The 25,296-nt window shown below is 35.9% G+C and overlaps 5 protein-coding genes and 1 pseudogene across 7 annotated transcripts; 3 read left to right on the forward strand and 3 right to left on the reverse strand.

Annotated features, from left to right (window-relative positions):
• Positions 1-595: 595 nt before the first annotated feature.
• On the forward strand, positions 596-2,002 carry LOC112087721. Its single transcript, XM_024157595.1, has one exon. The coding sequence runs from the start codon at positions 596-598 to the stop codon at positions 2,000-2,002; it is 1,407 nt and encodes a 468-aa protein (XP_024013363.1).
• A 994-nt stretch (positions 2,003-2,996) lies between these two features.
• Positions 2,997-5,530, reverse strand: LOC112087722. The gene is made up of 6 exons (XM_024157596.1): positions 5,173-5,530; positions 4,784-5,076; positions 4,066-4,608; positions 3,631-3,839; positions 3,308-3,389; positions 2,997-3,227 (listed from the first exon to the last, which is right to left on the reverse strand). Exons 1-6 carry the CDS (start codon positions 5,528-5,530, stop codon positions 2,997-2,999), a joined length of 1,716 nt encoding a protein of 571 aa, XP_024013364.1.
• Positions 5,531-12,159: 6,629 nt separating this feature from the next.
• On the forward strand, positions 12,160-13,200 carry LOC112087723 (annotated as a pseudogene).
• Positions 13,201-13,607: 407 nt separating this feature from the next.
• Positions 13,608-15,278, forward strand: LOC18020852 (selT-like protein). 2 transcript variants are annotated; one of them, XM_006404334.2, is made up of 4 exons: positions 13,608-13,947; positions 14,036-14,109; positions 14,517-14,835; positions 14,987-15,278. In XM_006404334.2, the coding sequence occupies exons 1-4, from the start codon at positions 13,645-13,647 to the stop codon at positions 15,086-15,088; spliced, it is 798 nt and encodes a 265-aa protein (XP_006404397.2). In that variant the 5' UTR covers positions 13,608-13,644; the 3' UTR covers positions 15,089-15,278. The 2 variants fall into 2 exon arrangements, with proteins under 2 accessions (XP_006404397.2, XP_006404396.2); XM_006404333.2 differs by having other exon boundaries at positions 13,672-13,947; positions 14,039-14,109.
• A 97-nt stretch (positions 15,279-15,375) lies between these two features.
• On the reverse strand, positions 15,376-16,997 carry LOC18020853 (protein PSY2). Of its 2 annotated transcripts, none has more exons than XM_006404335.2 (2): positions 16,593-16,680; positions 15,376-15,505 (listed from the first exon to the last, which is right to left on the reverse strand). In XM_006404335.2, exons 1-2 carry the CDS (start codon positions 16,678-16,680, stop codon positions 15,378-15,380), a joined length of 216 nt encoding a protein of 71 aa, XP_006404398.1. In that variant the 3' UTR covers positions 15,376-15,377. The 2 variants fall into 2 exon arrangements, 1 of the variants encoding a protein (XP_006404398.1); XR_002900303.1 differs by lacking the exon at positions 16,593-16,680 and adding an exon at positions 16,904-16,997 and having other exon boundaries at positions 15,408-15,505.
• Positions 16,998-17,618: 621 nt separating this feature from the next.
• On the reverse strand, positions 17,619-20,174 carry LOC18020854 (phosphoinositide phospholipase C 8). Its single transcript, XM_006404336.2, has 8 exons — positions 19,896-20,174; positions 19,487-19,683; positions 19,241-19,379; positions 18,803-19,116; positions 18,553-18,673; positions 18,207-18,356; positions 18,052-18,132; positions 17,619-17,960 (listed from the first exon to the last, which is right to left on the reverse strand). Exons 1-8 carry the CDS (start codon positions 20,154-20,156, stop codon positions 17,619-17,621), a joined length of 1,605 nt encoding a protein of 534 aa, XP_006404399.2. The 5' UTR covers positions 20,157-20,174.
• Between the last annotated feature and the right edge of the window lie 5,122 nt (positions 20,175-25,296).

Below are 25,296 nucleotides of genomic sequence, written 5' to 3' on the forward strand. Positions count from 1 at the left end.
CAACTCATTATTTAAAATTCACAAAAAGATGCAATATATTATTGTAAACTTTATAACAATAACTGTTTTTACAAAATAACTGTTTTCATAAAATTATTTAAATTAATTAAAGATTAAAAATATATCTCTCGCACTATAGGACGGGTTAATCCCTAGTGTAATACCAATTTGTTAGTTTTTTTTTCCTACGAAGTCAGTCCCTATTTGGGCTAAAGTCATTGGTTCCCCCCTTACCTCACAAACATTATGTTTGCAGTGGGTTACCGTTTTTAGAATTTTACAACAATCACGTAAATTATTTTGTGTTATTTCATACCATTTTTTATCAAATTAATTCAGATATTTTAAATTGTATAAGTTTATGAAATCTTTTTAATTCTTTTAATTTTAGTAAAATATTAGGAATATATAATAAATAATATGTAGTACTTCAATAAAAATAATAAATTAATAATTTTTGGTCCAACTCAATCGTAATTATATTAATATAATTTTTTTAACATACTTAACTTGTCCTAAATGCGTTTAGATGGTTTGCCCGCACATGTTAATATACTTAATTTGTTCCAAGTGAGTCTAGGTAGTTCGTCCGCACATGCGTGTGGGAATAATTGATGGGATTACTGCAGAACACATCAAAGATTCAATGCAGGCGATGTTTCAATTGAAAATAGATTACACAACTTCGTATAGAGCTTTGATGTATGCACAAGAATGTGTGAGGGAAACCCCTGAGGATGGATATAGTCGACTGCCTTCTTATTTGCATCTGATCGCTGAAGCAAATCCGGGTACTATAACTGCCCTTGAACGCGACAGTCAGAATAGGTTCAAGTACCTATTCTTAGCCTTCAGAGCCTCCATAGCTGGTTTTCAATATCTCAGACGGGTCATTGTTGTCGATGGGTGTCATCTGACTGGAAAGTATGAAGGGACTCTGCTAGTGGCCACAGCACAAGATGGTAACTTCCAGATATTTTCACTAGCTTTTGGAATAGTGGACTCTGAGAATGATCACGCATGGGAATGGTTTTTTAGAACATTGCGGGATTTTTTTACAGACGAGTATCCGTTGGTGATAGTTTCAGACCGGCATCATTCCATTAAGAAGACATGTGAGACTGTTTTACCATGGGTAACACGCGGTATATGCTATTATCATCTGCAACACAATATTGTCACTAAGTTTAAGGGGAAGCATCTTATGTACTTAGTCAAACGTGTTGCGTATGCATATACGGTACATGATTTTAACCGTTATATGGACGAGATAAGGCATATAAAACCTGACCTTGCAACGTATCTGGAGGAGGCAGGCATTCAGTTGTGGTCAAGAGTTCACTTTCCAGGTGATAGATACAATATCAAGACGAGCAACATCGCAGAGTCTATCAACTCTGCTCTCAAACGGGCACGGGGATTTCCCATAGTATTCTTGTTGGAGTACTTACGGGCGAAGCTAACAAAGTGGTTTTGTAAAAGGCGGGAAGATGCTTTGAGTCTTCCAACCAACCATACTCGAGGAGTTGAATATTTGTTGGCAATTCGTTCACATTATGCTGATAATTTGACGGTTGAAGGCATAGATGGTTGGCGATTCAATGTGAAAGGAGGATCACATAACTGTGTCGTTGATTTGGAACTTCGAAAGTGTGGGTGTGGCGTGTATGATATTGAGAAAATACCTTGCTCTCATGTTATAGCCGTTTCAGATGCAATGCATATGCATCTGGCCACTCTTGTATGCCCGACATACTCCAAAGATTACTTGTATGCAGCGTACTCGCATAATATATATCCTCCAAGCATTGCAATGAAACCGATGAAACAACACAATGTCTACCTCCGGAGGTCCGACGTAAAAAAGGCAGGCAGAGGAAGTCAAGATGGCAAACTTGGCTGGAAATTTCGAGGCATAAGCAAAAGAAACCCCGTAAGATCCACAAGCAGTACAGTTGTTCAAAATATCACCAACCAGGACATATCAGACCGGATTGTGTAAGTGTTAGGTTACCTCATACTTTAAGGGTTACATTGGTCGAAGTTAATTTCCTCTGCTTTTTTTGCAGACGTTAAAGTCAAGATAAAACCCTAAACCTATAATAGCAGACTTACACTGAAGACTACAACTAGAAGTCTTCGACAGTAGTCTGCACAAGAAATCTGCTTCACCAGGTAAGGGAAACACTACTGAAATGTGTCTGTTTCATGTCTATGTACGATCATTCTTAGTTATTGTCATAAACTATGCGATATAATAAGCTATGATTAGGCTAAACCTTAGAATACGTGAATTATCACAAAAGCCACACTAGTCTATTACAAGCGTTTTAGCCTCCCAAAAGATACAACCACAAAAGATACAACCACACCATTGTTTTAAATATTACTAAACAAACCGAACTTAGTTAGGAACATTACAGTTAAATAGAGAACAACAATTCTGGCAGGTTAACCAAAAACTTCCAACCATACCACACCCAACGAGAGTCCTTTCTCTTTCAGTACAGAATATACATAGTTGGACATATCACTTACCTTCGTATACGTCCAACCATGGATAATCATACTTCTCTGTGCCGGTTACTCCTGTCTCGTCAAATATCTCAGCTGCCAGCTTGTCTCGGACGTTTTTAATGTTTGCATCGCACAAGGTCTTAGGAAATGGCATCCCTAGAGCATGGCATTCAAGGTACTTCAAGCAGTAAACGCCACAGTCACCGCTTTGTTTTTTTTTTGGGATCAAATGCCCCTTGATTCGCTCCCACATGAATGGATCATAAGTCAGATTGATACGGTCTTCAGCAGGTGCACATTCACGGAGTATGTAGGGAACCAAGACGGTAATCGGAGTCACAGCAGCCTCAATCTGAATATCCGATGCATGAGTATTCGCATGGCTATCCCAAATGACAATATGCTTCATCGGAATCGAAATCCACATTGCCATCCAGTGATCATCAGTGATGTGTAACATCGAGTACAGGTCATCCACATCATACCCTAACGCAGTAGGTTGGCGCTGCGCCAGTGTAGTACTCAAACGAGCTAACTGGAAGGAGCTTGCCTGAACCATCAGGGTTGGCGTGAGAGTCCACGAACTCCTTGTACTTGTGCCTCCACATCGTTGCAAAGTAAGAGTTGAGGAATGTTATCCTGTCCGACCTAAACCACTCAGGATGCTTTGTAAATCGCAGCCTGAGTAGGTTAATCCTAGCTTCCATGTGCTGCATATTCAATGAAAACAATTATTCAAGCAGAGAGAAATATGTTGTGTTCATATCATATATACACTCACGTAACTTACAGTGTCTGCTAGCCATTGTTTTGGGACTCTTAGGATGAAGTACCAGTCCACGGATGACCATTTTACCCGCTTCGGATAGTTCCTGAAAACACCACCATTTTACAATATCATCCACTACTCTTACAATAGAAAGTCTGCTTTATGCTAACTCCAAAACAAAGACTTACGGATCTTTTTTCAGACAATCAGTTAGCACACCGATCTTTTGCTTCACGTGTTTCATATCAAACGGATCATATCCACACCCTCAGACATTTTTGTTTGGGATTATTTCCTTCGCTGTGTTGTTGGGTTTGAAAGGGCTTTGTTGTGTAGGAGCCAACTTTCTCAGACGTTCACTCTTCGCACGAGCAACCAGTTGTGCCGCCTTCTTGCCTTTCTCGTGTTTATCTTTCTGGACCTGATCGAAGTCGATGTCGCATTTTGCTGGATCAACCATAACGACGCTTGGCTCTGGAGTTCTCTGCTTACCATCGTTCACGCTCTCACTTGGGACATCAGTTTGTTCATTTTGCTTAGACATAAAATTACTCTGCAAATATAAAGATTTAAACACACATCAATGAAACGAAACCAAACATCAAACATTAAAGAGTACAAATAAAAACATTAAATATTTAGTGGTGACAACATTTTAACGATTTCTAAGGTTTTAAAACAGATTGGTAAGGTTCGATGAGAAGTTTGAAAACAAATATGGAATTTTATTTTTTCCGGGGTTTCCTTCCTCTTTTCTTTGGAGCGGGTTTTGGACTAACCCCGATATTAGGATCGGCGTCCGCGTCCGTTTGATCGTTGCCAACAGGTTTTGCGTCCTCGGCGGCTGCTTCACCAGTCTGAGCCACATCCTCCTTTGTACCTCCGGTCCCAGCTTGGAGGATCACTGCCTCTAATTTCTGCTCCACCGTTCCCAACTTTGTGTTGAGTAGTTTGATCTGTGATTCACAACTACTCAACCCATCCATCATCTTGTTGAAGCAGTCGTCCATGTGGTCCTTCAGAATCGTGACCATTGACTCATCTTCCTCACCAGAGGCTGGGCAGAACCACTTCCGACTTCCTTGATCACCAACTGATTCCGATCGCCTCTTCAGATCAACAGACCCTTCGGACTTGACATACTTGGTCACACCTGTTGGAGGCCAATGACTCCTTTCCCATGTCCATTGTTTAGGGCCAAAATGACCATACATCGCTTTGATGATGTTGTCAGTCCTCTCGTTTTCTTCATCATTGTCTTCAACTTCCCAGTGCGGAAACATGTCGAAGAATTCCTTAACAACGTAGTTGTTAATGCGTGTCTACATGGAAATCAAAACTGTGTTATATAAAGTATAATGTAGAAGTCTACCAACAAAGTCTGCATTAGAAATCTACTAAGGAAGTCTGCTGTATATTAGAGACGTCTGCACTAGAAGTCTACTAAATAAGTCTGCCGATATAATAGTCAACCAAGTATGAATTCAGACTACTTACCTGTCGGAGCATATTCTCTTTCATAAATTTCCTCCCCCTGGATCCCTTGTAAGCTATCAGCGGTACAATGGGGTCGTTTGGAAGTGGTTCACCAAATTTAGCAGCAAAGTCGGGAAGAGCAAAGTAAACCCAGACTTGTAGTACTTGAACAAACCCCTCAATGGTGTACGACGACTTCCAAATTTCTTTCTCCTTCACCGACCGCATCAGGTTTTTGAAGGCCACTCTTCCCCAAGGGTAGTTTTCAAACGCATCTAAATCCATCACAAGCCTTGCCAACCTAGCCCGAGTAGCTGAAGATGGTTTTCGTGCTTCAATGTACCTAGTATAAATGCTAAGGTATCACAGCCTCAACCGATCCTCGGAAGACCACGACCCGCATTCCTTACAAGCTTCTATCAAATCTTCAGTGCTCGGGCCCAAATCCTGATTGACTCCCAATCGCTCCCAGAAATCTTGCATCTCCTCAGTTATCTCAACCACCGGATCCTCGAGGTTGTCCACGTACTCGCAATTCAAGCCAGTAATATGTTCGAACTCATTCAAAAAAAAGCGAATCGGGATTAGACCTACGAGGCTCCAAATCTCAAATTTTTTCTTGCAAACTAGTTGCATGCCAAGAATGTAATGCACCAGTCTAGATGCCCAGTCGAAATCCAGCTGACTGAACTTCAAGAACACTCCCAGTTTAGAGTTCAATATCTCTTCCCACTCATCTTGTGTGAGTGCTTCCTCGAGTGCAGTCATCAGCTTCGTCTCACCGCTATAGTAACCGATGCTTTTCAGCAGAGACGGCTCATCGCCTTTCGAGAAGAGACGCGGGGGGGGGGGAACTCTGGGTTTTCCATTGGCTGTTCTGACGTCTGCAAAACGAAGTCAAATATTCAAGAAGTCTACTTATGAAGACTTACGAAGAAGTCTGCACACGAAGTCAGCCAACTAAGTCTGCAATTGAAGTCTGTGGACCTAATAGTGTAATTAATAAAGTTTCAAAAAAACTAGCTGCCGACAAAGTTCTCTAAAAAAACACAACCCGTTTTGAACTCCGTTTTGAACTCCGTTTTACGAGATAATACTTCCAAAATAGTTCGCCTAACACTATACAATTCCGTTTAATAAATAAAAAAAAGTACAGATATCTGTAACACAGCAACTAGAAATTGGAAACGGGTATTCGATTTTTGTCCGACTTTGGAAATATCTACTCGGTGTTGTCCGATTTTTAGAAAAACCGATGTAGAAACCCAAACGACTGGGAACTTGGAACCCGTAAAGATATTTATTTACAAATTATAAGAAATTAGTACAGCCAAATACCTTTCCACGACCAACGGCGAAAATGAACAGACGGCGGAAATGAACAGTTACGGACGGCGGCGACACCAGATCTGGAATACAAAGCGAAGGAGATTAGGGTTCGTGAATTACACAGACGACTTCGATCCAAAAGAGAAGTCGGCATTAATTTCGACTTACCTTAAACGGTAAACGGATGTACAGTAAAAACCGGCGACAAGTTTCGAGAAAAATTTTCCTAACGACAGTAGTTTTTTTTTTTACTGATTTGTGTTAATACAGTGTTCGTAGCAACTCTTATATATGACGGTAGAAACCTATTTAACCGTCGTACCGGTTCAATAACCGTCGTACCAGTTCAATAACCGTCGTACCAGTTTAATAACCGTCGTACCAGTTCAATGTGGTTTATCGATTTTGTTATTTAAAACGCAATTGGTTTATCCAATTATAGCTGGTTTGCAATATAATTTTAAAACTGTCTGGTTTAGTTTATTCGACGTATTAAGTCTGCATATTAAGTCTGCTTAAGAAGTCTGCCTAAGAAGTCTGCATATTAAGTCTGGTTAAGAAGTCTGCCTAAGAAGTCTGCATATTAAGTCTGTTTAATAAGTCTCCAACGAAGTCTGCCTAAGGGCATCCTCAGTGCAGATACCCTCATGGGTCTCCAAATGTGTTTTTATTAATATCATATGAAAAGTAGTTTTAGAGATTGTATGTAGAGACCCTTAACTCATGGGCCTGCATACGTACACAATACACATAGTGCACATAGCTTCCGCAGTATACGGAGAATGTATATGCAACAGTCAACACCAACATTAATCACCATAGAAGTCATATACATATGTTTTATCCCCTCTAGTCTACTTAATGGTTACACAAGTCTCTTGGTCCTCTATTCTACATCCCAACGCATGATAACACAAGAGATTACTGCGAAAATAACTAAAAAAACACACAGTAGGATGTCACAACCTCGACTAGCAAGTGCTCTTTCACTCCAGCAATTTCACTCTGAATGAACCCTATGACTCCTCGATCTCGCTAATGGTCTTCTCGGTGCAGCAAGGCGATCCTCCAATGCATACAGCCGATTCTCATATGATTGCAGAAGGGCTGTTCGGTTGTCACGGAACATGCTTTCGCTCTGCTTGTCAATTCGTATTTGAAGAATGGTCAGCTGCTCTTCAATGGCTTCATCCCACCATTTGGAGATGTGACCCGGTTTATCCTACACATATGACAAACGAAAACTTCAGTTATACTCGATGAATAACATTAAAACTATACACATATTGAGAAAAACCTCATTAAAACTATACACATTCGCCTAATATTTCAGGGCAACTATAGAACTTCCTGCCAAACGTCTCTGGAGCTGTAGACTCTTCCAATCTACATCGAAGGCCGCAATAGCATCGTTCAGGTATCCCAAAGTCTCCATCAGCTTTGGCACACCCGCTGTCATAGCTTGCTTTGGAAGATGAGCTGTTGGTGTAGCTTATCGGCATTACTCTGTAGAGATCAAGCAAACAAACTTGGCAGTTAACAAACAAAAAACTAAAACAGATACGACCACATAATAACTTTGCAGCTAAAAACAAAACAACAAAAACAAACTTTTCAAACAAATATTTCTTACTCGCTAAACAACAAAATAACAAAAAAGGTACATCTTGAAATAAAGAAAAAATCGAAATATTTTTACTTACTTGCTCACGGAATCTGTGAAAAAAGTATTTTTACTTAGATCTGTTAAAAAAACAGTAAAGCAAAAGGACAAAAGAACAAAAGAACAATTTTAAAGGACAAACCAGTAAACAATAAGATACAGACTAAACAGAGAATGTAATGGCGAATAACTCACAGATCTGGAGAGATAACTAAGAACGATGAAGACGCCGGCTGAGATCTGCAGCAACAATATATGTAGTGATATATATATGAAACAACATATGCATCAGAAACAGAAAAGAAGAGATGGGGAGCGCCGGGAAAGGCTTACTGCGAGAGAGAGTCGCGGCGAGAGAGACTAGAGTGCAGCGCCGTTTTACAGTGATCTAGGGTTTTTATTTATGGTAACGACTGGTAAGTTTCTTTATATACTATGTTAAAAAAAAAATTCCGGTTAGGTTAATTATTCTGGTTTGACAAGACTTCGATCCGTAGTCTGCTGAGCAGACTGATAAAGAAGTCTGCAGCCCTAGTTTAAAACTTTTCACTTTTTATGTTTATCTTAGATGGTTAAAAATGATTCATATTTATTAAATTATAATTTTTATAGATCATACTTGTTGACATTTGATTTATAGAAACAAATTTCAGTTTACATTATTTTTATATAATTTTAAAATTTAAAACTAAGATTTATTAATATAGTAGACTTCTTTATCAGTCTTCTGAGCAGACTGATAAAGAAGTCTGCAGCCCTAGTTTAAAACTTTTCACTTTTTATGTTTATCTTAGATGGTTAAAAATGATTCATTTTTATGAAATTATAATTTTTATAGATCATACTTGTTGACATTTGATTTATAGAAACAAATTTCAGTTTACATTATTTTTATATAAGTTTAAAATTTAAAAATAATATTTAATAATATAGTAGACTTCTTTATCAGTCTGCTGAGAAGACTTCATTAGTATTTGCAGACTTCGCAGGGTTATAATCGTAATTGAGACATTCGTTTTATTGTTTACTCATGTACGAGATAATGGTAATTTCTCTACCCCTCTGACCTATTTTTGCAATAGGTTGAATTTGGAGTATATTTTTGCATTTGGAATCAAATTGTGGCCTATTTTTATCAATTTCCCAAGCTTTTTACATATACAAGTGTAGTTTTCAAAAAAAATAATCTATTATATAATGAGAGAGTTTTCTCTCCATCTAGACTATCCACATCAGCAAATTCATAAAGCTTAACATTTAAGTATATTTAAAGTATGCATTTAATAAATATATTAATGTTTGTTATTAATAAATTTAGTATAAATTAAATTAAATTAAAAAAATTATAGTATAAATAAAAAATAAGTGATAATTAGATATTAATAATTAAAAACATTGTAATACTAACTGGATTAAATATATATATATTTTTAAAAATGATAAATTATTAAATTGAAAAAATGTTTTAAAATGATGATAATTAAAAAAAAGAAAAAATAATGAAAAATAATAAGAAAAATAGAAGGAAGAAGAAAAATCAAAATACAAAAACAGAAGATATTAAAAAGATGAAAAATAATAGAAATTAAAGACCATGAAGAGGAATATGGATAATAAAAAAAAGAACACAAAGCTGATGAAAAAGAATTTTGAAAAATATGAAAACAAAGAAAGAGAACAGAAGATAAAGATATCAAAATATGAAAATATAAAAATGGAGAAGAAGAAAAAAATTAACAAAAATGGATAAATATGATGTTTAAATTTCAAAAAAAGGTAAAAATAAATGATTAAAAATTATTACTGCGCAACGTGTAGAGCATTAACAAAAAAAAATAATTTTAATACTGTAATAAAAATCACACAATAGTGACAGACAAAATATAAAAGTACATGAAATAAAAAAAATTAACAGAAATTAATAACATAATTAAGAAAATTTGTTATTATATACAAACACTAATAAGGATTGTACAATGCAAATATAGAAAAAAACTATTAAACTATAAAAAATTTATCCAACAGATTATTTTTTTTTAAAAAACACATAAAAATATAAAACACATAAAAATATAAAATAAAATCCGCGCGAAGCGCGGACTCAACCCTAGTAATAATAATGACAGTGTATTTTTCAAACTCAAAATCCAAAATAGTGTAATTTGCCAATTATCCCTGTAAATTTCCATATGTTGGATTTATTACCCAAATGATGATGAACTGTGTCGGGTTCTGTTTGTTTTGATGTGATCAATCGGACTTCGAGTCCTATTCTAACTCTCTAATTATTTCCATCTGATATACACGAAACGTGTTCTGTCTCAGAAAGCGTTTTTCGTGTGCAAATTATTGGCTTAGTCATTGTGTCTTTGTTGTAGAAGAGTGCTCTTTTTATTAAGCAAAAGTACAGAAACAATATTTGATGGAACGACAGGTGGCAACCCGAAATCCATATCTGCAGTTCATAAACCAAAAAGTCAGAATAAGACCGCACGACTAAATATTTGTTTATAGCAAAACTATAAAACCTATATAAGGATAAGTAGTTACTTATATATGAATTTTTTTTTTGGCAGTGATGTTCGTTTGCAGGTTTTTAAGCGACAAAACGAATATTTGTAAGGATAAGTAGGAGAAGAAGATGAAGAATTTGTAGAGGAAAAAGAAGACAAAAGGATTAAAATGGGAAAATAATGAAGAAGACAAATTAAAAATGAAAAAAAAAGAATAAAAAAATACAAAGAAGAAAAAACCGAAAAGAAAAGAATAAGAAGAGAGTAGAACAAAGCAGAAGAGAAATAAGAAATAGAAGTCAAAGACAATGAAGCAGAGGAAAGAAAGAACGAGGAATAAGAAATTTGAAAGACAAATAAGTGGAAAAAAAGGGAGAAGAAGACGAAGCCGAAGACAGTGAAAAAGAAAAGAAATAATGGACGAGAAAGAAGAAAATTAAAAGTCAATTAAGAGGGAGAAGATGAGGATGAAGAAAATGAATGAAGAAGACCAAAAGAAAAAATAATAATCAGAATAAGGAGTAAGAGAATCGAAAAATGTATAAGATGAAGTAGAAGTCGGAGACGATGAGGAAGAAAGAAAAGATGTAGAAAGGAAGAAGAAGATGTGACAAAAAAAAACCGTAAAAATAAGAAGTAAAAGAAAACATTAGAATGATAAAGGAGGAGGAGAAGAAGAAAAAACAGAAGGCAACCAAAAAACAGGAAAAAGATGTGAGAAAAAAATGGGGAGATTAAAAAGAATACAAAAAGATAATAAAAAAAATAAAAAAAAAATCAAAGAAGAGGAAAAATGAAGAAAAAAATTGCATTTGTTTTAGTTTATTTGATTTATGGGTTTTATATTTTTTTTCATTGGTTTCATATACTTAATTTGTTGCTTTTTGGATTTTTAATTATGAATGATGTATACTTTTTAGGTTAATTTTATTTTAATTAGGTATATCTCAAATGATTGTTTTAATTTTCTTTCGTTTATAACATAAGATTTTGTTTTCTATTTATGAAACTTTTCCGCCTGCACAAAACCTGTTTTTTTTGTAAATATGAAATCATCTAATCACTTTTTTTGACCAGTTGAAATGATTGTTATCATAAAAAAAATCTGATGAATAAGCTACACTGTCAAAATTAGTCAGCTAGTAAAAGTTCAGATCATTTGGTATCAAATCATAAACAGAAGCTCTGAATGGGATATGGGAAAAAAGCAGAGCATCTGTCAAAAAGGATGAATTGCAAATATGTAACCACATGACATAAAAAGACTACAAAAGAAAAATAATATTTTAATTCTTAACTGCATGCAGATCATTTTTCCGTAGAAAAGAAAGGCATGCACGGACTGCACAACTTTCCCACCAGTCCGCCTGATCTGCAACAATTTTCTAATTTTTATTTTATTTTATTTTTCCAATTTCAGTATAATAAATCACTTCTTTCATGCACAACTTACCATTACCACCATTTCCTTATAATTCTTTCACACTGAAGTAAAAAGGTACGTTCCTTGTATTTGATATTTCTTTGTTTTTTGTTGTCAATTACAAATGTTTAAATAAATAATTGTCCTACATATTGTTTCATAAACATGTTCTAATATGTATGTATAATTTGATATACATGTCCAATAGTTTATGGTAAATATTTTAATTATTTTTCTTTGTAAACACAAAAAAAATAATTCAAAATTTTTACTATAGACATATATATATAAAATTATTAATACCTGCTTAAAAAAATAATTCTTATTATGAAATATAGATATTCATATAAATTATTATAATAAATTCATGCATGCATGTTATATATATATTGTTTATAAAATTGATATATATATATATATATATATATATATATATATATTTGTCCTAGGCACATATTCAAATACATGCATGTGGTTCTTATCTTTTTGAAGTTAGATTTTTAAAAATACAATTTTCAAGTTTCCTTAAAAACAAAATCAAAAGAAAAAAAATAATTATGATATGTACACATTTATATAAATTGTAAAATTAGTATAATAATTTATGCATGTAATTTGAAATTATTCTATACACTACGAATGTCACTAGATTGTTTTATGACATTGTGTGGTGAACTGGAAACTAGTTATGGTTTAAAACCAACATTAAATGTAAGCATTGAAGAGAGTGTAGCCATATTTCTGGGGATATGTGGGCACAACAAGGTCCAAAGAAGTGTGGGATTGCGTTTTGGACGAACACAAGAGACAGTGAATAGAAATTTTTTTGAAGTGCTTAGAGCAGTTGAGTTACTTGATTGTGATTATATTAGGACTCCTACGAGGCAAGAACTAAGCCGGATTCCCGAACGACGGCTGATGAAACGAAAATATTGGCCATATTTTAGTGGGTTTGTTGGAGCCATGGATGGAGTTCACGTATGCGTCAAAGTGAAGCCTGAAATGCGAGGAATGTATTAGAGCCGTCACAATTATACATCATTTAATATAATGGCTATATGTGATCTGAATATGTTATTCACCTATGTTTGGAATGGAGCACCAGATTCATGTCATGATACATCAGTTCTCACTATGGCGCAAGACAATGATTCCGAATTTCCTTTGCCTCCGGAAGATAAGTTTTATTTAGTTGATTCTGGCAATACAAATAAACAAGGTTTTTTGGCACCTTTTAGATCTTCACGAAACATGGTGGTCAGGTATCATATGTCACAATTCGAGAATGGTCCTCCTCCTAGAAATAAACAAGAATTGTTTAATCGATACCATACATCTTTACGCTCGGTTATTGAGAGGACTTTTGGCGTTTGGAAAAAAAAATGGAGGATTCTTTATGAATTTCCTAGATATGATATTCATGTTCAGAAAATAGTTGTAATGGCTACAATAGGACTACATAATTTTATTAGAATCTCAAACGTTTCAGATGAAGATTTTGTCGAAATAATGAGACGAAGAGCGAATAACATCAAGACCGAAGAAAATGCTACAGAAGCCGCAGAAGAAGAAAATATTATGACACACATTAGGGAAAATATTGCAAATTTGTATGGGAAGATCAAAATACCCCATATTAGTTTAGTTTTTTCTATTTTGTTTGATGATGTATTTGCATTTTTTTTTATTTGTATTATTTTTATATTTTTGTATTATTCAATTAAACATTTTAAATTATTAAATTTATATGATTTGTAATTATTCTGCCCATGAATTGCATTTGATCTACGTGATCTGTATGATCTGCATTTTTTTTGTCGGCGTCACCATTCGAAGCCAGAATTTATTCTCTTCTCATTAGCTAGCTAATGGGCCTTGTTCGGTTTACAAATGTCGGGGGTGTGTTGAATACATTTTGAAAGCAATGGGGTGTTAAAGTGTAATAAAAAAGTCAATGAGTAGGATAATGATATCCGAGCTTCCAAACAACGCTTCTCTGCTGTTTTCTTCCCCGATCGCTCCTTCAAATTCAACTTCATCCTTCTCTAGTATCTTTCCCTCTCTGAGATTCAATTCCTCCGCCATGGACAGGACACAATTGATCTTGTTGGGATTGCCGATTTTCTTGTTTTGTTCTGATCTCTTCAATCTCTTCACTCCGCCACCGCCGAAATCTCAGAACCACCCACCACCGCCTATCTCTCATCCGCAGCGTCCGGCGACTTTTGTCCCAGAAACCCTAGATTTCCCATCTCAGGTGAATTCATCGCTAGTTTCTCTTTTATCCTTACTAATCTCTCTCTCACGTTTCCGTTCTAATCGTTCCTCTTTATTTGTTAGAGTAGCAGTCAAGTGGTCTTGGAGGAATTGGATATGGAAATACCGTAGAGATCAAATTCTGCGTCTCCTGCTCTTACAAGTATCTTACGATTTCTTTCTAAGTTTTGGGTTTGATCTTATAAGTCGATTTGGTTCATTAGCTTTAGTCTTGTTCCTAATTTCAACATCTGCATCATCTTCACTATTGTTTAGAGCTGAAATGTTTTTGAATTTATCAGATATTTCGATTTCCCATGAATGAATGCTACAAGTTTAATTCTTGATAATCCTTATTGGACCTAGCTGCATTTTGAAGTTTTCGGAAATGAAATTTATTCGTGATTTGATATGTTGGGTGCTACATTTATGTATAAATTGTAGATTTTTGACACTTCCTATTGAATGACTGTTAAAAGCTGTGACCTTTTGAATTAGCATAAGTTGGTATACTGATGTGTATTACTGCAGGATTTGCACATTCTTAGAGTTTCTTGTTTTGATTTGCAGGGGAACTGCAGTAACAATGAAGAAGATGCTAGAGACGGCTTTTCCTGGATTAGAAGTAGTGCTCGCAAACTACCCACCACCAGCGCCTAAACGGCTTCTAGCTAAGGTTGTGCCAGTTGCTCAGATGGGAGTAATTGGTCTCATAATGGGAGGTGAGCATATCTTTCCCATGATCGGGATTGCACAGCCTCCTGCTTGGTACCACTCTCTGAGGGCAAATAGGTTCGGATCCATGGCTTCTACTTGGCTTCTCGGTAACTTCCTGCAGTCTTTCCTGCAAAGTTCAGGCGCTTTTGAAGTTAGCTGCAATGGACAAATGGTCAGTTTTTTTTTAGTGTCTCTCTCTTACAGTATCAGATCACTTTCTGCGATAAGCTTTATATAGAAAACAGACTTGTGCTGCTATTGTGCCAAATGTATCAGTGTTAGTATTAGTAAAGCTAATCCGATCTAATGGTTGGTCTTTGCAGGTGTTTTCTAAATTGAAAGAAGGTAGATTTCCGGGGGAGATTGAGTTGAGAGATGTCATCAGCAGAGCCCTGACGAAACCATTCGTCACAGGCAGCTACTGATTAATCTCTCCGGCTAGAAGGTTCTGAAACCCTAACCCGAAGCTCCATGGTATAGACACAAGATAATGTGTTTATGTCAAAAGCTAATGTGCCAAAATGTCCATGTTTTTTTGTCTTAGCAACAACACCATGTCTTGATCTCCACAAATTGTCTGATTGATATACATAGTTTACATGGTTTTCTTAAAGATTTTTGCTTTGCTACTCAGATGAATGGGAATTCAACAAGCTCAAAACAGTTTTTTATTACATATTTATTCATACTAAAATAAGTAAAAGTCAAAGAGTTTTAAGGTGTTGTGTCAGCCTTTGCATCGGTTGGAAAGCTGGGATCGTGTCTGGTGTTAGCAGATGGATCACCATAATCCTCGATGTTCACCATCAACGATTTCCTTGCAATCCTTGTCTTTCCAAATTCTAACAAATAAAAACCAGTTCAATTTTGGGTAAACCCATAAACAGAATCAGAACATCACATATTTCTATCAGTGTTCAAAAAATCCGCCTAGCCGCCGAGACGACTAGGCGGCTAGTCGGGGTTAACCGACCTAATTTTCATAAAATCAGTGAAGTAAATCCGGTTTAGTAAAAAACCGGATCAAGTCGGAGAAAATCGGAAAAATCAGACCAAATCGGTAAAATCGGCCAAATCAGACTAATTATTTTTATCATTTTTTCAGTCAAATTTTAAGGTTTTGGATAGTAAACCAATATCGGTTTACAGAGAGAGAAAAAAAATTTGAAATATGAATTAGGGTTAATAACTTAATATAATCATCCTTGTTTCTCCCTGCTACTTCACTTTCATAAGCTACAAGAGGCGATCATTATTCTCTATTTATGAACTTTACAAGTTTGTTTAATCTTCTCTTTATCTATCTGTACATATTATATAACTATATTGTATTCTTTTAATTTGTCTTTTCATCTTTGTTTACTTTGTTTTTGTTTGTGCTCTGTTTTAAGTTTCAACTTTCAATTTTAACGATGAACCTAGAAGAGATATTGATTCCGACGATGAAAATGATACAGCTATTGATTTTGAATTTGAGTCTAAAAATGAGCAGGTGGTGGATATATATGGATGTGTTTAAAGAATAAGTTAGATATATTTCTCTTTGCTTTATATCTTTAAAGTTTTTAGATTAAAACTTATTTTAGTTTGAAGAATTTGATGATTTTTAGTTTGATTTTTTTGTTAAACTTTATTCTATAATTTTATTTATTAAATTTTCTTACTTTTTCATTCAAACATAAATTTTGATAAAATAATTTTTAAGAAAACAATTAAAGTTTTTTTAAAAATATGATATATAGATAGAAAATTTATAAAAATTAACAAAATTTTTGCTAACGCCTACGCTCTGCCTAATCTCCGACTAATCCGCCTAAGCGCTAGTCTCCTATTACCTGCCTAGCCACCGCCTAGCGATTTTTTGAACATTGATTTCTATAAGTCAAAACATGAAGTTGAAGAAGAAGAAGGAATTGAAAGAGATGAGACCTGAAACAGAGAGAGTGTTGCGTGCAGAAGATGTAACAAGTGGAAGGGTTAGTATGAGGAACAAAAGAAGACGAATTCCAAAACTCATCTCAGTTTTGCTTTAGAGGTATATGTGTGTGTCGTATATTTTATAGATACGGCGATACCAAAATCAAATCTGCTGTGTTTATCCAAATGCCATCTGTTTTTTTTTTTCACGTGAACAAGAGACTAAATATTAAAGCCTACTTCTTGCGTGTGTGTTACAGAACAGAGTTAGTTTGGGAGATGAAATATTAATGGTCAGAAGATGACCAAGGAAATAAGAACACCTGGTTTAGCATTGTCGTCACACTAGGCACATCAGCTTCTTCGATGGTTACGATTTACGAAGTTGCGCCTTGCATTTTATTCACTCTTGTTCCCTCTGTTTCTTGCCCTTAAGGCTTAGATCCAATTTCATATACTCTCTAGAAGAGAACTTATACACTCAAAGCTACCACTTCTCTCTCTCTCTCACACAGACACCACCGAAAAGCTCAGTTATTTGCAGAATACTTTTCAGACTGACTTTTTGGCCTGTATAGCTTTAACGGACTTAATCCTGATTTTCTGATATACTTTGTTGTAACAGTACTAACAGATCAATAGTGCAAAATGTAATTTGGTTAATGCGTTCTATATAATCTGATATCCTCTTCTAATGTGTAGCTAGTTGTTAAACTAAATTAGGTTAAAATGTGAAGTTATTTATAAAGATTACCAAAAATTAAAAAAAAAAGTTATCTATAGGGTATCAGTTTCATGGGAAGTTGACTTAAACTTAAAGAGTTATGGTGAAAAGAATCTCCAAGTTTTAAAACAATCTCGAATTACATATATGGATTTGCAGGACAATGAGAGGAGAGTTTTGGAAGTGAAACCCCAAGTATAGTTGTACACTTGGAGCTATCCTTTCTTAAAAATGTCAGTCCCCAATGCAAAATCAAATAAGTAGATAAAAAAAAAAAAGCAAAATACAACAATGGAAAGAAAGAAGCTGGTTAGTTAATTGGTCGAGAACCTGAAACGCATGAGCAGCATTGTCGAGCTGCATCGCTCTCCTTTTTCATCATAAAGTGGAACAGCTCGAATCCCTTCTTTTAGTTCAGAAACTGGTAGACATGTCTGACCTCCAAATCCATCTGCAGCTATTTCGTGGTCGTAGACTTGGATATTAAGCAAAGCAAGGTCAGGATAGGTCAAAGGGAATGTGAATTCTTCTCCCCAAGTAGGTATCCATTCTCTGTTCTTTTTTTCTGTTTTCTCTTTCTTTGACATCGGCCATTCGTTGCTCTTCACCGTCGTTCTTTTAATCTTCTCATCATGGGGTACACCGGCAATACTGATCTGTGCATTTTCGACAAATTAAATGAACCAAAATCAAACTCACTTCAAATAAAAAAAGAGAGTTAATTATGACCAACCAAATAGATTTTACCAAAACATATAACTCTGGCTTAGTCAGTCGACCAAGCTTCTTGAAGTCCTTGCTCCATCCATCTCCCATGTAGACTTTGACCTGCAAGATATAATGTCATATCTTGAGTGAGAAAATGGAAGCATGGGACAAAGAATTGTTGTAGCATGACAAACCTTTAACGTCTTCTTCACCTCAGGATTTACTGTTGGATAGAAAACTCCACCAGGACTTGCATTCAAAAGAAAATCTGGTTTCTTGACATAACCGCACCCTCCATTCGCTCTAAACATCCCTTGCATCAGCCAAAGTTTTTCTTTGTCCTCCTGTAATTACGTGGTAAAAGCACGTTTGTACTCGTGACATGGACTCCAAATAGGTCCGAAACAGACAAATAACCTATTTATAAGCTTCACTGCTTTAGCGAACACATGGTTGACTCCACATAGCGCACACATGCTCATGCAATAACCACTATACATTCAATAGTAAGAGAGACCAGAAAAAAGATTGGAGGCACACCTGCCTGCTTAGTGCAATCATTTGAGCACCATGCATCCAAGCTCTCTGGGGTTTATAGGGGGCATTCATAATTAATTTTCCTTTTTTTGGACGTGTCCGCAAGAATCTCTTTTGGGTGAAGCTGTTTATTGCCAAATCTTTTTAATCAGATAACATTTCAGTACTCGCAACCCAACTACTGTCACCCTGTTGAGATTCAGTTGTAAAGGTTTTGGTATATTAGACATACATTTATTTTGCTCCACAGTACCTTATAACATCTGTCTCGTACCATCCTGGCCGTTGGATCACCTTGTCTGTTGTTAATGCTTGTAGTAGCATGCCGCTTGGCTCCACAGCATGAAAGGCAACAAGACTCTGGTAATTCTGATCTGCCGCTTCCTGCTGTGTCTCATTCCCATTCTGGACGACAACCGTTTGGTCATCATCATTGGCAAATAACAACTCTTTTGGGGGTCTTCTGGATATTAGTATTTTATTACGCAGGTCTGATGGTGAAGGAAACTCCCCTAACCTATGAGGATCATGGTAATATACCATATTACCAAATATCTCATTTATCATCTACATACACAAAATACGAATTCATACCCATGTCAATATAATCATACATACAAATGTGACCAGAAATTTAGAATATGTAGCAATAATCATTGAGGAAAATGGGGAGAAGAAGAAGATTCTAAACCTGAGTAGCTTTGGACTGAAGATCCTGTGTCAAGCCGTCCTTGAAAGTAATTATCACAGGATAACTTCTTCCGGGGGTAAAGGCATGATCTTTAATAGAATCCAAACACGTTTCCAATTTCAGAGGATTCTTCGAGTTCCTATCAAGTTCATAATGAAAACAAAAGCTCAGAGCAAGATCAATCAAGAATGGACAAATGGGTCTGCACAAATTCATGAATTAAGTAAAATAGGAGAAACCCAATACCAGCGATGACCGCTAACGCAGATGCCGTCTTTACCACACGGCCTCAGATCTAGTTCAACCACCCTCACACCCTGTTTAAGCGCATCAATGATAGGCTCATTGCTGTATCTCTCCAAGAATTGGCTCCCGGTAAAGTAGGATTTGAGGCTGGTGTGAATGAAGTAATGCGATAACGGAGCATTCATGTCATGATGGACCTGAAAAAAACAGAGTCATACTTCTTACAAAGTGTGTCCTTATTTTCAAGCAGGAAACTCACAAAGAACCAAAACAGAGTCAACTCGCAGGCTTCCTTCAAGCCCATATTAACATCACTATTTAGGGTGAAACACAACGCTAAGGTTCGATATATGGCAGAAACTGGCAAACCCAACGGTTTTATTCATATTTAGAGTAATAAAAACTTCACCTGGTCACCGATCGGCGGATTGTGCTCCGTAGAAAACAGATACTGGTTCAATTGGGCAAGCCCGAGACGATTGTCCGTGTCGTTGAACACGCTGAAATCGGGAATATCATCTCGTCTGAGTTTCAACTCCGCCGCGATTTTCTTTGCCGCCTTCTCTCCGGCATCGTCTTCATCCTTTTCAGTACCCAGCAATGTCATGAACCTCTGCAGCTTCTCGGGCATATCTTTTTTGTAGCCGCCGAAGTTATTCGTGAAACACATTTGGATGAGCTCCTTCTGAGGAGTAGTGCTCTTCGACAAAATCACCATATGAAGGTGGGGAAACCAAACCAAACCAAACTTATCCCTCGTTTTGTCTATTTGTTCATTCTTTATAAATTCTGTAGCATCCGATCAAAACTGTGAGACATAAGAAAAAAATCGAGTAAAGACTTCTAATGGATATAAGAAATGTTAATGCAAGTCCGACACTACATGGATCGGTTCTGTTAGGACTTAGGAGAGATGATCGAATTGAAGACAATAACATGAAAATGATTGTATTATTCATTCCAAGTCAAAAGTCGTTACATACATCTCCTTGTATGAGGCAGATGGTTCTGGTAAAGACAACCGAACAAAATTACATGTGGTTAACACTAATCGGTTCTCTTAATCTCAATATCTAATAGGTTCGATTCAATAAAGCCTGATACAATTTCATTAACATTTTTTTTTTTTTTGACAAAGTCATTAACATGAAGTCAAGAAAACGGAGACAATAATTAAAAGTAAATAAATAGATGTAGTTGATTAGTCCTGCATGTGAGAGATTCCTTTTCAAACCGAACTTCGCTTTGTTTGACTTTCTGTAAGCTTATCTCAAACTCCTTACCAAACGGAAATCTAATTTTAAATCGAAACGTCTACCTCCAAACAGTCATATAACGAACTCCATCTTTTCTACTAAAACAAAAGCATGTTTTATGTACAAACATATTTTATTTAGTTTTATACTATTTTACTTCTAGATATTTACTATTTTTATTATCAAACAAAAATTTTAATTTTATTTATCTATTTTTTATTTCCAAAAACTAATAAAATAATATACTTAAATTTTATCTTTAAAATTAATTTCGAAATTTTCTAAACTTTAATTCAATTAGTTTAAATTTTCTTAGATAAAGTTAGAATTAATCATCAAATTTACAAAAATAAGTTGTTATTATTTTTACAAAATAGTAAATAAGATATTAACTTATTTTTTTTTAAATATCCAAATTTAAATAATATTCTTATAATGATAACGATAATAAAAATATATTATTATATAATTTTTCATAATTAATTATTTTAAAATTTTAGATATTTAAAATTAAAAAATTATATATATATATATTATATGGTAATATGAACAGATAATATAAAATTATGTTGTTATGTTTATAGTTTTTTTCGGATTAATCGAATGAATAGATTAAAATTATGTTTTTATAATCATGATCAAATTTATTAGAAAAAATAAAATTTTAAAAAATAATTTTTATTTAAATATAAGAATAAATTGTATTATTTATTAGAAAAATATTATATCTATAAAAATATGCAAATTATATTATAAAATTAATTAAAAAAACAAAATTTTCTGTGTGAACGCACGGGATAGAATCTAGTTAGTTTTCTAAAAAAAAAAGATTAGGATCACGGAGAAAATATAAAGATGAGTATTTGCACGCTGTAACGCAAATTAACACCGTATTGAAAACATAACCTATCATTGTATTCGACACTCTGCCTTTTTCATATATACGAGAAAGCCGTTGAACCTTGCTATACTCTAGCTGTTAGTAGGTGCGATAAGAGTCACCCTACGTTTGTAGATGTAATGATGTATATTTCAAATTTCAAATTTCAAATTATTTTGGATGAAAGAGTGGTTTTCTCCCGAAAATCAGAGTTTAATTATTGTTCAGGAATCATTTTGGAGAACACCCATTCTAATATATCTATCATCAAAATCTTACAGTAGAATACAATTCCGCAGGTGTTTTTTAGTCAGGGAACACAGATTTCAGATCAAATTGGTGAAAGAGGTCAGAATTTTTATTTTCTGCGTCCATTTTAATAATATCCTGTTTGAACTTTCTCTATTCTAATTCTGAACCGTCGCATTTAGGTATGGCTACTCCTGAATTTTCTTCTAGAATTTTTGCAGCCGGCGACGAACCGTCCAGTGAAAGAGTCAACTCATACCACAAAGCCAAAACGATCAGTAATATTCTAGATGTAATAGACGAAGAAGAGAGAAGTTATCTTCGTAACTCGCCTTTCAGGAAGCTCATCGCCACGGCGAAGAAACTGGCGTTCTCCAGGAGTTTTGATCACTACATCATTACCCGACTGCTCAAAGTCAACAAAAAGCACGAAATTTGGATCTTGTTTGCTTGTCGGCCTATTAGGGTTTCACTCCGGGAGTTTGCAATAGTGACCGGTCTTCCCTGCGGCAGGTATCCCAAGAGATCGAAGAAGAAAAAAGGAATCCGGTCAAGGAGAAACCAAATTGGCCTGATCTGTTCGGAAATCTCAAAGTATGCAGCGTCGATTTGGCCACGAAGATGCTAAAAAAGAGAACTATTGTGGATAGAACTACACGACTGAAGTACACCTGCCTTGCCATAACCGGTGGCGTTCTGTGTCCCACCAACCATCGTTATAAAATAATGTATGATCATATCGAGTTAATCAGGGATCTAGGTGAGTTCTTTCTTTACGCTTGGGGTCGGCTTGGCTTCGAGATGCTTATGGAGAAGTTTCTCCGCCGTGGCGATTAGGGAGAAGAAAGAAAATGAGAAGTTAATGGAGTCAGTTTCTGGCATGACGGCTGCAGACAAAGGGACTGCTGGATATTCCAGCGTGCCAGAGGATTTCTCATATAATGGCTTCAAGGACCAGTTGGCAACTATTGAGACCTCACTTGCTGAAGAGCTGCTGAAAATTGGAGTCCTTGACAAGGTAGTTTGTGGGTTTGAAGAAAACCTTAAGACCTCACTAGACCAGAAATTTACAAAAATGTAGGAAGAGCTCGTCTCCAACATCCTTGGGTTCTTAGATAAATTACTTTCTGCTGGGGGAAAACAGATGTAGGGAAGCAGAAGGCAAATCCAACCAAATCAGGGACCAATTTAAATCCCACCGGAGCATCTTGATCTGTGAGTGCTAGCCCATGTCTGCTTAACGCCAACAAAGATGCTGATGAGGCGATTGCTGGTGCCATCGTAATGGTGAATGCTCTCTCGCAAATGGTGAGTGCCTTGTTTGCTTGAGGTATAATTTTTGTTGTATTCTTATTTGGTTGAGGTGTGTCTTACAGTGCAATTCTAGGTCGATGGGGTACACGACAAGAATCCAGCCGGTGGTGAATGTAATTCACATGAAACAGCAGTGGTGGGGAGCAAGTATACGTTGCAGGCGGGTTCAAAAGTTGGAGACAGCAACGATGTGCTAGAGAAGAACCAGGTAATTCTCTTTTGATAATGTTATTTTTAATGTCAGAACTATTATTTTATTATATTGTTTTGGCTGCAACTGTATAGTTTGCGGATACTATAGTTAATTGCAAACCAACCAAATTGTTACCCGAGCTCTGCACTAAGCGTTTGCGTTTAACGGGGGTACAATGAAAATGTTAGAAAACTATTTAATTTGTTACCGATTGGATGGTATAGTTACAGATCTATCTATGCTATTAGATATCTATATAATTCATCTAAGTAAAATATTAAAAATGCAGGGTAATCACGCGGCCAAACAATGTGGAGAGTTTGTTGAGACTAACAAGGTATCATATAATCATATAGCGGTACGTTTTCGTAGATATCCTGGCATTGTAAAGTTAATATATTAATTATAAACTATTCACAGGAAGCAAGTGATGCAGATGGTGGGGATGATTTCATTGATGATGTAGCGAATGCTAATGTCGGCCTCCGAAGAGAGAAAAAACCAAGGATTCAGAATACTGCTTTTACCGGTTACCAGGTCGATACAAAGATGTTGGCGTCCACCATGGAGACGCACCCATTTTTATGCACTCCCGGTCAGCAGAGACTATATTTCGAGAAGTTTGCCCGGCTACATTTAACGGTGAAAGCTCAATGGTAAGTAACACATTCATCTCAGTTACCAGTTTCGGCAGTTTTTTTATAAATGCTACCCTATCGCAAGGTAATCAGCCTTGGGGATGGATCGTCTGTTAGTGGGAGGGATGTGGTAGATATTGCAGAGAGGACCAAGTTCATGGCGCCTAAGATAACACCTCTTGTTCAGAAATTTAACTTTGGCATGGACGACCCTTCTCACAAGCTAACTTCCTAAATGCAGATGATGGATGCTCTACTCCTATATGTGCGGGCAGTTTTCAACATGATTTATCCGAACCCATCTTACAATAAAACTGAGTTTATGGATACAAAATTTGTTTCTTAGCTGATGAAGTCCTGGGGTAAGTTTTCCAAGCTAGCTCCCAAAGACAGACAGAGGTTTGCCTTTGGAGATGCCGTGATGGAACATCTCGAAACTGAAACACCGGAATAACCAACCACCATACAGTTAATAAGATATCGTTAACTATATTGTTAATTTATCATACAGGTGTTAGTGGACTAATAGGTCAGTTATCATGTATGGGTACAAGGTAATAATAAAGTTGTTGGTTAACTATAATGTTAACAGAACCACCTCTGATTAGCAGACTAATAGACTAGTTAACGATGAGAAATGAAAAGGAAATAGTACTCATTAACTGGAAACAAACACAGAGGGGACATTTTGACATTGCCCGAAATATATTACATCCAACTCTTTCAGAAGTCATTATGGGGTCCTGGAATTAGATAATATTACACAACATAGTTCGGAAATTTAAAAAGCCCCATCAACAAAGAAGCATAAAAAAAACAAACTTTCTTGCTTCATCTACTTGTCCCCTCCGTTCCAGGCTTCCTATATAGGCACCTTACATGTGGCGCGATTGTGGCCGAAGCCACCACAGCGACTACAAACACGGAATAGACTTGTCTGGCCTCCCTGAAACAATATTATAAAGTCAATTTAATAGATAATTGTTTTTTAGCTCTCCAATGCAAACATGTCAAGGATAACGGTTGTTTACCCCAAATTTGCCGCTGGAGCGGATATGTGTTTTGCGAGGCCTCCTTGGGGGGTGTCTAGTACGAGGTGGTAGCAAGTTCAAGCTAGAGAAGTCGCCAATCGCGACAGTAGGAGTATCGGCGGTGACCGGATATATACTGCACTCATACGCCTTTTCTAGTAGCTGGTGCTGAACTCTGGGGCCACCAACATGTCTACCCTAGTTCCGAAACAAATAGCAGAAACTACCGCGTGTGGGCAAGGTAGACAT

This window comes from Eutrema salsugineum, unplaced genomic scaffold, assembly GCF_000478725.1.
Source record: "Eutrema salsugineum unplaced genomic scaffold, Eutsalg1_0 scaffold_16, whole genome shotgun sequence".
NCBI lineage: Eukaryota > Viridiplantae > Streptophyta > Magnoliopsida > Brassicales > Brassicaceae > Eutrema > Eutrema salsugineum.